This window comes from Falco naumanni, chromosome 6, assembly GCF_017639655.2.
Source record: "Falco naumanni isolate bFalNau1 chromosome 6, bFalNau1.pat, whole genome shotgun sequence".
In the NCBI taxonomy this organism is placed as follows: Eukaryota; Metazoa; Chordata; class Aves; order Falconiformes; family Falconidae; genus Falco; species Falco naumanni.
Window position 1 is genome coordinate 54627932 of NC_054059.1, and position 16949 is coordinate 54644880.

The window sequence follows — 16949 nt, forward strand, 5'->3', positions numbered from 1 at the left end:
CAAACATCTACCCCAGGGGGTCCTCAAACTACAGCCCGCGGGCTGGATATGGCCCCCCAGGGTCCTCAACCCAGCCCCTGGTATTTACAGACCCCCCCGCCCCCCCCTCCGGGGGTTGGGGGGGGGAAACCAAGCAGCCGCAGATGGCTGCCTGCCACTGCATCCGCGCGCCGGCCCCTGGTTAAACAGTTTGAGGACCCCTGATCTACCCTGATCTCCAGTGTGGAAGTGGCCACAGGAGTTTGCATGCCTGTGACGGAGACTGCTGTATCCTGGTAACTTTGGCGAAGAATGCCTACGTGCGCACAATGTGTGCCCTTCTGCAGCTCCTGAGCAAAGTCCAGCAGTTAGCTGTTTGTATCCAAGGAACCCGAGCTAAAGTATCAGGTTTTGCACTGAAATGTGTTAAAATTGTGCACAAGGCCCAGTCGGGCTCTGTTGCAGGATTAGTGATGCCCAGAAGGACAGGAGGGACCTCTGGTAGTTGTATTACTCCTGTCTTTCAGAGCTCCTTAGGAAGCTGGAAGAATCAGGAAGTGCGAAAGGGAAAACTAAAGGGTGAGGTAACCTAAGAACCTGTTGAAACTGTGCTCTGATCTTTGGTCCCTGACTGTTACCAGTATGTTTATAGTGCAGAGCTAGGGCCTGTGAGTTGGGCCTAAGACTTTGGCTCTCCAGGACACTTGAGCATTACTGATGGATTGAGAGGTACCAAAGCAGCTGCCAGGTGCCTTGATGTGCCATCCTGGACTCCCTGCACAGGGGTGAAAAGCTGGTTAAACGAGGGAGGCAGCACCCTTACGAATTCCACCATCAGCAGTGAAGCAGAAACTTAGGGGCCTTTGTTTTATGAAAAGTAATCCCAGGTTTTCCAGTAGTTTTGCTCTCCTCCTTCAGTGCCAAGGCCCTCTCCCTGCTTGTTTCCCAAATGGAGCAGTGGAAGGAACCAGCAGAGGTGTTTCTACACTCTGACCTTCAGGAGGAGAGGCTAAGGCTATCCTGCTTTTCCCTTGAGGAGAGGAAGTGATATTGACTTTTCATCTGAGAAGTTTTGAAGCCAGTTCTTGGTTTTGGTCAAGTTCTGTAAGATCTCTGTGTCTACAGGTGAGGAAACAAGACACTTTCTTTACCTCTGTGATCCAGGTGGTAATATCTTAAAGCCTATTTTAAATTTTGTTTATCAGTAAAGCTGTACAAGTTCATGAGTCTGGACGAGTCATGGAATCATAGACTGCCAGGTTGGAAGGGGCCTCAATGATCATCTGGTCTAACCTTTCTTGGAAAAAACATGGTCTAGACAAGATGGCCCAGCAATCTGTCTTGCTGAATCTTAAGTGTCCATTGTCTGTGGTTTAGGTGGTTTCATGATTATATGTATAATATTATATCAAATGTCTGAATGAGTAGTAGCCACAGTGAGAAATCTGTAAAAAACCAAGCCAAACCAAAAGAATTAGAAGACTATAAAGAAATACATTTTTAAGCCTGTATGCACTCCAGCATGTTTATATTATTATTATGGAGTACAAAGGATGGATTTCTTTAACACATCAACTGTAAATCAAGATTTCGGGAAGGTCAGCTTCTCTGCTTCCTGTGTTATACTGGTCCTACCAACTTGCTTTTGGCATTTTTATGAAGACAGTCTCGGGAGTGCTGCTGAAGACTGTTGGCCAAAATTTACCGCTTCGCCTCTTTTCTGTTTGCATTCTTGAATAAGCAATATTTCACTTTTGAATGCAGTATACTTCATATGAACAAAAATTTGAAAATACAAATGCTATTTTTTCTGAATGATAACCTTATTGGGAAAGGTTAAGGTGGAAAATGCTAAATTACAGGAAGCATAGAAAAATTGATGTCAGTTCAGTCCTTGCTTTTTTTTTACTTTATTTTTTTCCCCTTGAGATTTGAAAGCCTGTTAGCGCTTTGCTATTTTGATGCATACTTAGACTCCTTGGTAAAATGTGTTTTAATTTTGTGCTGAATTCTTAAATTACAAGACCTGAACTGGGATAAACTTTCCTCTGCCCAGAATTGTGTAGCTGACCAGCTATGCAGTGCTGGCTTTTAATTTCCCCTCAATTATCTACTTGTGTCAGTTTTAGAATTAGGATAGATATCTAATTAACTTGGAATGTAAATATTCTAAGTATAGGCTTTGTTTCAGAGAAGTTTTCAAGTGAGAGCCTTTTTTTTTAAAACACAAACCTGCATTTTCTTTATTTGCAGTTAAATAAGGCATCTCTAGGTGGCGGTAGGACACACGGGTACTTCTTCAGTCCGCAAAACAACTGTTAACAGAGTGCTTGCAATTTTGTTCTGGTGTTGGTGTTTGTTTGTTGTTGGTTTTTTTTTCTCCCTGTACAGTACATACAGGATCACTGAGCTCCTTGGCTCTTGAATTAGAAGGGAGAGTGCCTTGGAACAAATAAAGGATAATTTGCAATCAGTTTTAGAGGTATTAAAACTTCACACTGTTGGAGTTAACACCTGCCAGTTATTTTTTTCTTTGTTTTAAAAGAATGCATTACACTGAACATAAAACAAAGGCTTAATTATCCAAAGTCGGTATTTGTCAGTTGGTGTGACCAGCTCCAGTTGCCCAGACAAAGCACGGTGGGCCAGGCAGGAATTGGCTGGTGCTCGGCTGCAGGTGGGAACTGTAGCCAAAATTCAAAAATTTTCACTTATGTTTTGCTGTTTTTCAGCTCAATTGAGATACAAGCTGCATGAAACACATCTTACAGTGATATTCCCCTCAGTAATTCTTTCAGTAACTTATGTCCACTCAGTTCCCTCAAAGGCTTCCGCCTTGAAGCATTTGATTTTTACCTCATACAAAACTTAGGTACTAACTTCCCCTTTTTTTGATGCCTTCATTACCTGGGTGTTAACAGAAAGAATTGCCTATAATAGTTGCTGACACTGGGATATTATGTAAAGCAGTGTAGAAAATCCAGTATCATCTAATCTACCGGTGACTTGTTATGAAACAAAGATTAGAATTAATATTACTACTAAAAATTTTCTAAGGAATTCCAGTTTTAACTAACTGGGTGATGTAAGTCACAGGTAACACTCTTCTTGTAACTGAAGGTCCGTCTGTTACAGATCTCTTCCATAGTATATGAAAAAATGCCTGTTTTTTAAATGGTTTTCTTGATTACTTGGAGATGCTTTTTGTTGCAATTCTGACTGTATTTAGAAAAAAAAAATACAGCGTGGTAGTAAAGTGAGGATCCCATGTACTGACATGTTATATATTTTCTACTGACTGTGTGGTACACCAGTCTGCCTGGGGAGGGCCACAGAAATACAGCAAAGACCAGCCTACTCCTAGCTGAGGTTGAGCAAAAGTAAGTTGTTTTGCATATATATTCTTTCATTGTAGGAGTTGTGAGGGTGTTAAGCTGAGATAAAGTGTGTTGAGGATACAAGTTCTGCAGTGTGATAAACTGCATAACCTTGAAGTGTGTGTCCATTTTTCTTCTTGCTTTCCCATGTGACATGTAAAATAATTAAGCTGAAAATAAGGCTCAGATGTGTCACTTCCTGCAGTTCAAAACTAGTGTATTATATGAAATACACTTTAAAATCACCAGTGGTTTGTATCCCACATTTAGAAATCTAAGGATCTCAATTACAATTTAAACCTGGACTTCGGAGTTTGTTGAGGTTTTTTTTAAGGTACTGTAAGCCCGTTAATGCTTTGTTGCTCTTTATTAATGCACTGGTTCTGAAATATTTATGTATGATAATGTCATGGCCGTCTTTCATATGGCTTTCCAAAATGATATGCATAAAATATAATTAAACCAGAATGAGAATTGTGCTGCTTATTTTAAAAATTAATATTAAAAGGCCTGATTTGTACTTATAGTGAAACTATTAACTGATCTTTAAATTGCCTGTTTCTACCTAGACACATGAATACATTCCCGTCCTTTACAAGAAACCCTGGGCTTTGTCTTTGATGTGGCAAAATCCATTCACTAGTTGGTCTGACACTTTTTAAGGGGATTCTTTGTAGTAGGTAGAAACTGCTACTCAAGACTTTTCAGTCAACTCTTATGGCTTCAGAATGGTCAAGCAAAAATGCATAAAAATAAAGCGGAAATTGTCTGTGCCCCTTTAAAATTTCTCTTCCTCTTCACAAACAGCTGCTGAAATACAAAGAATACTACATCAGCTTGGAACACCACAAGACACACCTGAGTTGAGGCAACAGCTGTGAGTACTTCACATGACAATGTTTAATTTCATTGCATTGTAAACAATCTCCTGGTAGGTGATGAGGTATTTTTTTTGTTAGGCAGAGTGCTTGATCTTGCTGAGAAAGGTAAGTATAGAGAAATACTTGAAACTTAAATGTTGAGATGCACTTTTTAAAATTAATGTTGGATAGTCTGTAAACTAGTCAGCTGGTTTGCCCATGTGCATTGCCTGCCATATTAACACATCCATAAAATCTATGCTATATATCAGGAAAGGGAAAGTGTCAGGACCAGAAAGCAATTTTATTGTTTAAAAAACAAACGCCGGCACCCTTCCACTCCAGTCAGCTCTTCAAATCTAGCTGTGTAAGTTTCACAAGGTAATGAATATATTGGATTTTTTGGTGAGATGTGATACTGGGCAAGAGAGCGAAATGTCTTTTTAGTGATGAAAGCTACAGTAAGGGATGACATTCTAGAATAAACATGTACCAGAAATACTAAAGTAGCAGAAGTGAAATCAAGCTCAAAGGCAGAATGCTGTTCTGTCACTTGAAGGCGGACTGCCATTAATGCACCGCTGGCAGAGACAGTCAGCTGCTTTCCACTTCTCTGCACGGTCCAATGAACTGGTATGATGTGTTCCTTTAAACCCCTTGACCACATTAATCTCAGCATCGTAAGTGCACATAAGCAATGTGTTGTGTTAATCCTGTGGGTGAGAAAGTTGGCAGTTTTCAATGTGGTTGATGCCACACTGTGGCTGTTGAATAGTAGTAGGTGTATATTGGACCAAAGGCATCACATTCGTTTTATATGAACAGCCAAATTGCTTTACAATAGCCTGAGCTCAGGGCCCGTAACATTCACCAGGCACAATCCACAGTGGATATCCTGCTGGAGTCTGTGAATAGGTGAAGATCAACATAGACAGTTTATGCAATACATACATTGCATACAGACAGGATCTAGGCATAAATTCACAGCTAAACAGGATAGAAACTGTTGCAAAGGACACATTCCAGTCCCTTTATGGAAGTAATAAATATGGTAAGCTTCCCTGATTTTTCATCTGTCCCTTTTTCAGTTGTCTGAATATTTGGGCTTTCCTTTGATGTTGGTATGTATCTGAAGAGTTATTTGATTATTTTAAATATTGATGTTGGTTGGTTGCTAATAGCTTTCTAGATAAAACCTTTTTATATATATGGGAGAGCAGGATGCAAAAGCAGGTAAAGAATTTGAGTTCCTCCAGGAAAAAATATAAAGGTAGAGTGTGTGATAACATCAGAAGCAGAGAGACAAAAAAAACCCCAAAATAGCAGTGCTGTTGAAGATCAGGCTTCTTTTTTTAAAGCAGTGTTGAAGCTGTTAGCTGAAAACTTTGTTATTTGTTAAGTTTGCAGCTATTCTGTTGTGTGAAAATACAGATTTCTTTGATTAAGCTTCCCAGTAGCTATCAGGAATTGACATTTCATGGGCTGTGGTAGCAGAATTATATTCAAGCCATGTATGTTCTTCCACACCAAAAAAACTTGGTCTTTTTTACAGTTATTCTGAACCATAAATGGTAAAAAATGACCAGATATTTCGAACTATTGACAGTCTCAACAGCACTATGAAAAGCATGTCTAGATATATGTAATAACTAGAAACCTATTGCTGCACATTAGGAAAAGAGAGGAAACCTCAAAAAAAAACAAAAAAACACACCAAAAAAAGGTGAGGAGTGATGCTGTCCCACTGAGGAACAAAACTTCTTTAGCATCTGTCCTGTCTGGAATCCATGATGACACACCTTTACAGTGAAGAATAGAATAAGATGTCTTTGTGCACTTTAGAAAGCATTTAGTACTCGGGCTTTTCTGAGAATTGGTGAAATTCAAAAACAGTAACCCAGTGATCTCTAATGAAACTTTCTATTTGTTTGTAGGCAACAGAAGCAGCAGTACACCAACCAACTTGCCAAAGAAACTGACAAATACATTAAAGAGTTTGGATCTTTGCCAGCAACAAGTGAACAGGTATAAAACCAAAGAACATGGCTTTATTTGACTATTAGGTTGGCTTATGTAGAGTATCTGAGTGACTTCAGTTCTGCATACCTATTTTTGTGCTGCTCACCAGACTTTCAAAGCGCTGTTTAGTTAGTCAACATACTTGTACAACAGGGACACTTACAACATAAGAATGTTTTGTTGCAGTCCAGACTTGTCCCAAAGTTTGTTTTTATGTATCAGGAATGAGGTAGTTTGACTGAAATGGTATTGTGATGTGCTTGTGATTTCAGGTAGTTGGGCACTTTGTAAATCTGTTGCAGTGATGTTAAGTCTGACTCCACAGGCACTCTGGCTACTTCCAGGGTCAAGGAATTGTGTGCCAAAGCCTCTTGACAGGGCAGGTGGTCAGACCTGTTTACCTCACTGTCTGAATCATTTGATTATGCACAGTAGGTCTGTTATACATCACGCAGATCAGTTTATGTGCTATGTCTTGTCCACAGGCTTTTTCTTTCTTAAGAGGAGTGAACAGGAGCTGTTCTTAAAACAGCTTTTGCAGTCTTTAAACTGCTTCTTTCATAGGTCTGTGTAAAATCTCATCAGGAGGTAACATGCAAAGTGGCTGTTGTTATTAGCACACTGCTCTCTGCCATCCTATGGTTTCTATCCTAGAAATAAAAGAAAAACTATCTTATGGTTTCTTATCTTTTGCATAAGTAAGGAAAGAGCAACAGGATCCTAGAAAACACAGATTCGGGTTATTGTCACTCGAACGGCTTGCCTGGCCTGTGGGTGGTGACCAAGGAGCTTTTAGGGAAATGAATTGTCTTGAAACACTGAATTCAAATGGCAGGCCATGATCCATGTGGGTTCATTCTGTCAAGTGGTAAACTTCTAACAGAGGTGTTAAAACTTGGTCTTTGTATATAACCTCTAGTTTGGGCAAAGTGTATTTGGGGTTTTTTTCTATGGTTTATCTGCTGCTTCGTCTTGGAGCTGAAAAGTTGGTGGTGAGATATTTCACTGTTTAATTTTACTCCTTTTATCATGAGCATCTTCATCAAAGCTACCTCCCAATGAAATGCATAAATAACAGACTGATGAATGGCAAACTATAGCCTATCAGAAATTTGGAAGGAAAAGTTAATGTAACATACGCATTTAGGGATATATGGTGGATGTTCTCCCGAGTGCCTGGTATTCCTCCTTCCTTCCCTACATCTTAGAAAAAAAATCCCGACAAACCCTGAAAGGTTAAAACGGGTATTTTGATACCAGTTCTTAAGTACTTGAGGGGGATGTAAACCAGCTTCTGGATGCAGCTCAATATATTTCCAGTGTTTATGTAAAACACATGTGAAATGAATGCCCCCTGTTCTTTCTTTTCTGTGCCCTTCCCCTCATTTTGTCACCTTTGCATGTTTTAGCATCCAGGTTTTCTAATCAGCAGATAATAAGAAAGGTAGAAGCTTTCTTGTCCCTGCCCATTTCTCATTTCCAGCTGTTAAATGAAAATAAATTCATTGGCTTCCTCTTTAAATGCCTTAAATTGTGCAGAGTTATGTGATCTCAGAGGGAAGGAAGGTTTGGCCATGCAGTTGCAAATGGTTTTGTAGGCAGCCTTCCCTTACACATATTTAGGAAAAAAAAAAAAAATGGCTTAGCATTGAGCAGTGTGGAAATGGCAGAGCCTTGAAAAGCCTGAGCTCATTTGACTTGGTAAAATTTTTTCTCTTATAGCGTCAAAGAAAAATACAGAAAGACCGTCTTGTGGGGGAGTTCACCACAGCACTAACAAATTTCCAAAGACTTCAAAGGCAAGCTGCTGAGAAAGAAAAAGACTTTGTAGCCAGAGTAAGAGCCAGCTCAAGGGTATCTGTAAGTATCAGAAAATATGCCATTATACTTTGTTTACAATGGTGTTGGTGGTGTTTGATGTCAGACTTGCCCCCACAATGCTGCTTACAAAGGCTCATACCTGACCCCAAATAGTGTAGCGAGTGTGCTATGTGATTTTATAGTGAAGGCTGAATGAAGTTGTAATAACACCCCCTCTGCCACAAGCACACTGAGAACTGTTACTTTTCCTTGCTTTTGTCACACAAAGGCATGAACTGCCCCTGGGTTCACGTCACAATCTTGCAAAAGCAATTTTTAATAGATTTTGAAATGCTTTTGCTGGACCTTTAGATAACAACAGATTCTTCCTACAGAAAAGAATCACTTGCCAGATTTCTGTGCAGTATGAAAGTGGGGAAGTACTGAGGGAGCTTGAGATGTTGAGCTTTTCCTTGTTAGCATACCAATTTTGCCTTTTCACTCTGTGCCAAATACACATTGCTGTACTTGTAAATTTTAGCAGGCAGTTACTGAGCTGAATGTTTTTGCTTGTATTTCAGCTTTGTGCATGCATCAAGCAAAATCAGGATGAGAGCATGTTAAATCATGTTTCAGTTTGAAGTCACTATAAACCTTGTAATACTGACTTCTTACAGAAATGCTGACGGTGCTTCTTTCAGGACCATAATAATTTATTATATTTTTAAACACTGATCATGTAGGGTGGTGCTTCTGAAGATAGCCACAAAGAGGGAACACTTGTCTCTTGGGACAGGTAGGCTGAATTTGTTAAGTCTTTACCTAGCTCAGAATAAGAAGTGGCCTGCAGGGAAGCCAGCTGTTGATACGATTATTTTTTTTTGTCTTATCAATTGCCTTTTTCTGGGGGGAATTGGGATAGGTTGTTCAGTTAGGCTTTCTTCTATAAGGCAAGCGTAGAGAAGAGGATTTGGTGAGATAGTTGTGAAGAAAAAGGAACAGTTCACATCATCTCCGTGCCCCCCCCCCCATGCTTCAGCTTCAGTCATCTCTTTAAGCTTCCGTAAGCCTGTACTGGGGCTTTCTGAGACCCAAATTTAAGTAAGCAGTCCAGCCTGTGAATAGAGTAAAACTGTCAAGTTGCAATAAGGGTCCAATGTTTACCCCATTGCTTTCATACTCTCCAGGAACTGCTTCTCAGTCCCAGATTGTTTTGTTGGCTAGCTGGCTTTTGCCTCAGATGGATATAAACTTTGCAGTTTATAATTCAGAAGAAACTTTGCCCTTGTATTCATACTTGGATTTTCCACTTACCTCAGTGCTATGTGCAGCACTGCTACAGCAGCAGCTTCCTATACCAAAGGTGTGACCGTTAGACCTTCCTTGTTAGCTAGACAGGCAAGGGTAAAAACATGCATTTTTTTAACCAGTAATTATGTAAAGTATGTGCTATTTACTTAACTGTCATTTTATTTTTCTGAGTTATTTCTCATTGTGTCTGTTCAATTCTGCGTGGTTGTTCTTTTTTCCTTTGATAGTCAACCGCAAGTACAAGTGCAAGATGAAGAAATCACAGAAGATGACCTCCGCCTTATTGAAGAGAGGGAATCTTCCATTAGGCAGCTTGAGGTAAGTACCTGTGGTTTTACAGCAGAACGTGCTTTTAGTATTTCCAAAGAAAAAACATTTCACAGGTGCATGAGCGCTAATTGCAGACATTAATCTTGAGGAGTTAGGGTTTTGTCGTGGTTTAATCCCAGTCACCAACTAAGAACCATGCAGCTGCTCACTTGCTTCCCACCTTCCCTGGTGGGATGGGGAGGAGAATCGGGGGAAAAGGTAAAACTCGTGGATTAAGATAAGAACAATTTAATAATTGAAGTAAAATGAAATATAATAATAATAACTGTAATGAAAAAGATAAAGAGGGAGAGAGGAATAAAACCCAAAGGAAAAATACCCCAACAAACAAGTGATGCACAATATGATTGCTCACCATCTGCTGACCGATGACCAGCCAGTCCCCAAGCAGCAATTGTGAGGCCCTGGCCAGTTCCCCCCAGTTTACATACTGAGTGTGACGTTTTATGGTATGGAATATCCCTTTGGCTAGTTTGGGTCAGCTGTCTTGGCTGCATCGCCTCCCAGTTTCTTGTGCCCCTCAAGCCTTCTCAGTGGCAGGGCCTAAGAAACTGGTAAGTCCTTGACTCAGTATAAACATTACTAACAACATCAGTGCGTGATCAATGTTATTCTCGTACTAAATCCAAAACGGCATTGTACCAGCTACTGAGAAGAAAACTAACTCTATCCCCGCTGAAACTAGGATACAAGGTTTGCCTGTGGGTGTGGTTTATCCTTCAAAACTGCAAATATTGCCTTTAGATGTGAAATGTATGTTAGAAATCTACTGCATGAAAGCCATGTTTTGATACTGTGTTTAACTTAACTAGTTCAGTTGTGCAATAAGAGAGTCTTCATATGATTGCAAGAAAAACTACATATAATTTTTTTCCAACATAGTGGTCATATTATGTAACTTTAACAGTGCCTATAAATGAATTATGCCTTTCCTCCCAGGTATTTATTCTCAATGTATTGTTCAACATCTTCATTTTGTAAGCAGCTTTTTTAAATGCTTCTGGAAATACAGACATACTCTGTTTCATTCAAACTTTTGTAATCAAGGGCTTGTCAAAAAGTTAAAAATGTTTAAAAACAAGATGTAAACTACACAAAAAATTGTCATGTGTGATGAAATACTGACATCAAGAGACTTCTCTGAAGACAAAATGAATTTTTCCAGCCAGTCTGGAACTCGCATCTCTACTATGAACAAGATAGATGCTGCAAGTCTTGCTGATGCATGTGACAAAATCCTTTCTATGCATAAATTTTTCAATAAGCTTTCCCTTGCCACCCACACTCTAACTTACAGTGAATCAAACCAAACGTGTATCAGTTATCAGTTAAGAAGAGATCATATGCACAGTGGTAACGTGGCATCTGTCACTTCACCATAACCAGATGGTAATAGGATAATGTAATACAGGTGCAATAGCCTGACCCTGTTATGGAGGTAATTTGTGTAAACTGTTATGTTTATGAAATTTCCATGTCTTTAATAGGTGCACAGTACTTTCTGCACATGCTTTTATTAATTTGGCTTAAACGAGTAGCTTTTAAGCAAAGCTGGCCTGAGCCTTTCCCTTCAGTTAAATTAATACAGGTATGTGTGTAGACAAGCCCTCGGCAATGAGAGGTCCTGTTTGTCATGTGATGTGAAGTGTACTTTGTGCACATACTCATCTTCAGTTAGTTTGATTATGATAAACTTGGTCTTGTAGTACCTAAAAGGCCTTCCAAATAAACATATTAAAGTGGTTTTTTTTTACCCTGTAGTGTAGAGTCATGGATACATACTTGGGAGGAGGAGTGGGAGTATTTGTATCTAAATGTACAGAGATGGTAGAATATATTATGTCAATTAATGCAATGATTTTTTTTCCTTGCAGGCAGATATTATGGACATCAATGAAATTTTTAAAGATCTAGGCATGATGATTCATGAACAAGGTGATGTGATAGGTAAGTCCAGTTCAAATACTCTCTGAAACTTTTTTGTTCTCTTTCTCTGGAGAGCAGCAACGTAGAACTTTCTTTTTCTGGAAAAATTCCTCTAATGATAATACCAGTGCTAAAGCAAATCAGGTGCAACCTAATAAACTGGCTGAGATGACTGGGAATACATTAATAAAGTGGGTTTAAAAAGTAGCTTTTCATGTGTATAAAGCATCTTTAAAAGCAGGGATTTTAACTGTTTGTACATAAACTTGGAGTTCATGTGGGGAGTTTTACTGTAACGACTAATGATATAAGTGTGCAAATTCAACAAAGGTTCCTGCTTTGCCCTTCAAGCAGACAGGTTTATTCTTTTAAGGAAATGTGTTTGGAAAATACATTTTCTGAGTCTGCTGCTAAGCCATGCTGTTGTCTTATGTCCAGCATATGTTTTCAGGGCTTTTTCTATTATCTTAGCTTGTAATCTGTTTATATTTTTCCAAGGAAAAAAAATAAAAAGTTGTGTCAGTATGATAGAATACCAAAGCATAGTCATGCCTGTTAGGGTGTTTTATGTGTCTGTTTCCTCAGATTTCATAGGTCTTAGGACTATTTTAATCTGAGCAGAGGGTCGTCAGTAGCAAGTTGAAGGACAAGTTGAAAAAAAAAACAACATCAGAAATAATGAAAGTTTCTACCCCAGTTGGTATCTTAAGGTTCAGCTCTGCATCTAGAACAGGGGAGCTGCTACTGACATGAATTCAGCCACTTATTGTCTGCACGGTTCTGAAATGAACTCAGGCATGAGTACAGGACAGGTCAAACTTCCATAATACAAGGTATAAAACTTTGGGTGTTGATGAGGACACCAGCACTTGGGCAGCAGCTATTACATATGCTTTCAAGTGTGTTTCAGCATGCCAAACCTTTGGCTAGGTTATAACTAATCAAAACTTGAAATTTTTCCTCTTAAAATAAAGACAGCATAGAAGCCAACGTGGAAAATGCAGAGGTACATGTGCAGCAAGCAAACCAGCAGCTGTCAAGAGCAGCAAACTACCAGGTAATGTCAATGCTGACTGCCAGTTTTGCGTAACTGCCCTTTCTCAGTAGTCATGGCTTCCATTTTCCTACAGAGTTCAGATTTTGCTTTTTAAATTCCTCAAGGCTTGGAGACTTACGTAAAGGTTTATGTTAGGCTATGATGGTATTTCTAGGTCACTATAAAACAAAAGTCAGTGACCTCTGAAAGCTTCAGGTTTCCTGTGATACTAGCCAGGCTGTTTCAGAGCACCTGGAGTTATACCTTTATTAAAAAAAAAACAACCAAAACCAAAAAACCACAAAACCACAAACAAACCAACCCCTCCTTTTACAGCTCAAGAGGTAAAAGGTTCCTGTATATGGAAGGCAACTCCCGAAAGATCAGTGGAGTAATAGGGAAGATAGGCAAGAAAGTCTTCTGAGGATGTTGCCAGTTAGCAACAATTTTTGCTGTCTAAAATATTCTCAAAGCTGTGTATCCAGCTTCTGTTAATTGCTACCCTAATGCAAAAAACATATTTCAGACTCTCAAACTTAAAAAAAAACACCCTTTTAAATACCACTTCTTTATATATATAAATATATATATAAATGCCACTTCCTTATAACATTTTTGAAACTCATTAGAAATAATCTTATTAGTAGTAAATCTTCCCTCTTCAGTCAGTTAGCCCTTAGACTACTTTTTTTTTTTAAATCCTCTTATGTGTGTTACTAGTAGACAGGACAGTAAATCAATGACAAAATGTCTGAAGGATTTCCTGCTGATTTCAGAAGTGGGAGAGGGAAAGGGGTGGATGCATCCTTGAACTGTGTTCTAGGTGGCACTAATTGAATTGGCACATTAAGTATGTATGGTTGAGGGTTGATAGCTCCTATTTTGATACTGACAGAGTTCTGGAAAAAAAACAAAACAGTAGCGGCCAAAATTTTGAGGAAGATGTTAGTTTTCTGGATGAAATTTAAAATGAAAAACGTCACGCTTTATCTCAAAGAGGAAAGGATCAATATCTTCTGATCTCAAAGAAAGGTTATCGAGACTTTTGACAAGCTTCTGTTTAGTGGGTCTTGCAGCAGAGACCAAACACTCTGCAGAACTGGCCTGTGTTTAAAGGGATTGTGTAGTTTGCTTCAGATTTGAACTTTTCTTTGCTTGAAAACTCACCCTTGTTCCAAGACACTGAAGAATCATTTCCACTTTCAGTAGACTTAGTTTCAGCCACTATTATATCTGTATGGTCTGACCCTCTCAAGGAAGCATTAGAGGCTGTCCCAGACGCGCTGGTGGGGCGAGGCTGCACGTGGTTGGTACCCTCACAGCTCCTCTTTGTGCCTGGATGAGGTATGCACCACTCATTGCTGTGTGGGGTGCATTCACACAGCAGAGCCGTGTGGGCAAAGCCAGGCTCCACTCCTCTTCTTGCCCTCTTTACCACTGCCGCTTTGGCACTTGTAGAAGTAATGATCACTTGTATGAGAAAATAAAATCACTATGTCTTTAGTCCAGTACCTTGCTTAAGTAGTGTTACAGGGGAAATGTTTGACTTCAGTGCAGTCTTGACAGGAGGTGGTCTCCAGGATGAAAAAGAAGGAGACTGGGAGTGCAAGGAGACAACTGACCAGAGGTTTAAAAAAAGAAGGTACTTCAGCAAATGGATTGAGTTCTAGCAAGTAAAACGATGACATGAAGAAGTCTTAGCCTGAATGGGAGAAATGGCAGTGAAATACTAAAGCTAGAAGAATAGTTAAGAATCTTGGTAGTCTGGGTGGTACTGGGCAGAGAAAAGGCAGCTCTAATGAAAAACGGAGGGGGGGGGGGGAAAACCCAGAAACCTCTAAAACACCCAGGCAGAAGAACCTCTGCCAAATAGAGTAGAGCCTGGCTTTGCTTCTGGAGCTGTGGCCTAGTATCGCAAGACTTGAGTGTTGTTATCCCTTGGCTATCAGCAAAAGCCTGATAAAACCAATGGTAATTCCCTTTCCTGCTGTAAAGGACACTTTCAGATTCTGTATTCATCAGATAACAAATGATAAACTGCTGCATGTCCTGCATGCTCTGGTATCTCAAGTTAAAAATCTCTATGGGAGATGTGAAATTTCTGGACATGCTCATAACTTGCACTTTAGTGTTGTAAACATTTGGTCTTTAGTCAGGTCTTTTTGGGTTTTTTAAGTTGTGCATAAGAAACTTGACAAAAACAACTTTAAAACAACTCTGTGAATAGATGCGAAGTCAATCTTTCAGAAGTCTGAAATTGTAGTCCGTTGTCTCCTTCTGTATATACATTAATACTCCTTAAATATGTTGTAGCAGGCTATTTCTACCTCCACCACTGTGCAGATAGATTGTCCATTCTTCTTTGTATGTGGTTACCTGCTCTCATGTTTTCTTTCCCCCAGTGTTCTAATTACATTCATTCATTATGTTACTGTGTTCTCTTTCATTATTTTGTTATGTATGCCAGAAAATACCACTGAAAACACTCTGTTGAATAATATATCTATAAGAGTAAGTTGCGGATAACTTTGCTCTTTCTCTTGAACAACTTCATATGACTTGTTAGTAAGGGCACGATTTATTTAGATTATGCAACCAGGAGCACCATAAAAGCATTTGACTATTCTTCTGATGTGGTGGTGCAGTTTCCAATCAACTTGTTGTTTTCTCTATTGGCAGCAAAGGTCCCGAAAGAAGATGTGCATCCTCATTATTATACTTGCTGTTGGAGTATTACTTCTTGGAATCATCATATGGTTTTCTACAAAACAAGCCTCTGGCAAAAGTGTTGTAACTGGTATTTAAATTATGAAAGGAAATTCCTAGTCATTATTTGCTCAGTGGGAAGCCAAGTAACATAATGGTTCTGTACTTCGTCACACTTTTTCTATAAGACTTTTTGTTTTAACCTGAGAAGTAACATTCTCAGTACTACCGTCAGTATAACTGCCTGCCCTCTTGGATGTGGGTGCTGTCTACCAGAAAAAACAGTCAAGGTCAGAAACTGTTCCGTTAACTTAAACATAAAAAAACTTCTTAAGGTTTAGGGGCTAATCAAAATCCTGATAAATTGTTTTGATGGGTCAGGTCATTATCTTTTGTGATGTTGCTAAATGTTGCTGCCAAAATAAACTCCGGAATTGTTGCTTGAGGCAATGAATTCACATCTCAGAATTTATTTTTAAGTTAGAAATGTGTCTCTATCTCTTTCCCTTCCATCCCACTCACCTGCCTATTTGATACGGGTGGTTCAAAAATAAAATGTAGATTGCTGAAGTTAGTGTGATCTCTCTTTTATAACTGAGGCCTTTGAATGAAGCCTTCAGTTTGCCTGAAATCTTTTAGATACTTCATATATCTCATTATCTGGCATTGAGTATGGTTATGCCTGGAAGCCTCTGGCAAAGGTGGGTAGGGTGGATGATGTAATTATGTGGCTTTTTTGTTTCAGTTATTTCATTAAGAAATACTGTGTTTTATGTGCACACATCTGGTATCTTTGCATCTGAAGTGTGCATCAATGAGCTTGGCTAGATGAAAGTAAGCTCTAGCCTATGAATTCTTAGATTCACTGGGAAGAATAGAAATTCCCAACTTCCGAACTGCACTTGAATGTCACTGTTCTGAAACTGCTGTGATTCAGTTACCACGAACAGGTCCAAAGTTGTATGTGAGGTTTTTCATAGAGCTGAAGAAAAGAAGATGATGAGCCATTCCAGGTTCAACAGTAGTATTTGAAATTAAGTTGAAATCGGTTGAACTGATTCAAACTGTTTAAGATGTTTGATGCTTATAGCCTTTAAAACAAGCTTTTTCCTTTTGTGCCATTTTGTACTAATATATTAAAAATGTAACAACACTTTTTTGCCAATTAATCTATTTGCCTTTTTAATTGATCTTGGTGAACTATTCTGGAAAGCGTGCAGATGAAAAAGTCACTTAATCTCTATTTTATTAAGTTCTTGTACACCAGACTGATAGAAAATGTACTGTTTACAGGCTGAGTTATGAAATATTATTTGGGAACAAACTAACAATAAGCATAAATGAACTTTAGAACTGTAACCGTACAACCAAAATAAAGATCTTTAAAAGAGTACCTTTTTCTAGTAGTTCCTTTTTTCAGAATCCATCTTTACAAGTACAGCTGTTGTCTTTGCCTTTATGTAAAAGAATGAAATTTCTCTGAACAACTCCAGAGAATTTCAGCTCTGCTGGCTAATCAGCCCAGAGGGATGTCATGTCCTGCAGCTGTGCTGCACTTCACATGGTTAATGAAAATGCTCCTGGATCTTGCATTCCTACCTGTGT

The 16949-nt window shown here is 39.1% G+C and overlaps 1 protein-coding gene across 2 annotated transcripts in view; it reads left to right on the plus strand.

Annotated features, from left to right (window-relative positions):
• STX7 (syntaxin 7) overlaps window positions 1–16737 on the plus strand; it is a 33006-nt gene extending 16269 nt beyond the window's left edge. For both annotated transcript variants that reach the window (XM_040598479.1, XM_040598480.1), the window contains exons 3-10: window positions 4164–4233; window positions 6151–6241; window positions 7958–8095; window positions 8779–8831; window positions 9574–9664; window positions 11551–11623; window positions 12577–12659; window positions 15318–16737. In XM_040598479.1, the coding sequence (XP_040454413.1) occupies window positions 4164–4233; window positions 6151–6241; window positions 7958–8095; window positions 8779–8831; window positions 9574–9664; window positions 11551–11623; window positions 12577–12659; window positions 15318–15443 (725 nt within the window). In that variant the 3' untranslated portion in view covers window positions 15444–16737. The remainder of the gene's footprint in view (window positions 1–4163; window positions 4234–6150; window positions 6242–7957; window positions 8096–8778; window positions 8832–9573; window positions 9665–11550; window positions 11624–12576; window positions 12660–15317) is intronic.
• Window positions 16738–16949: the final 212 nt, after the last annotated feature.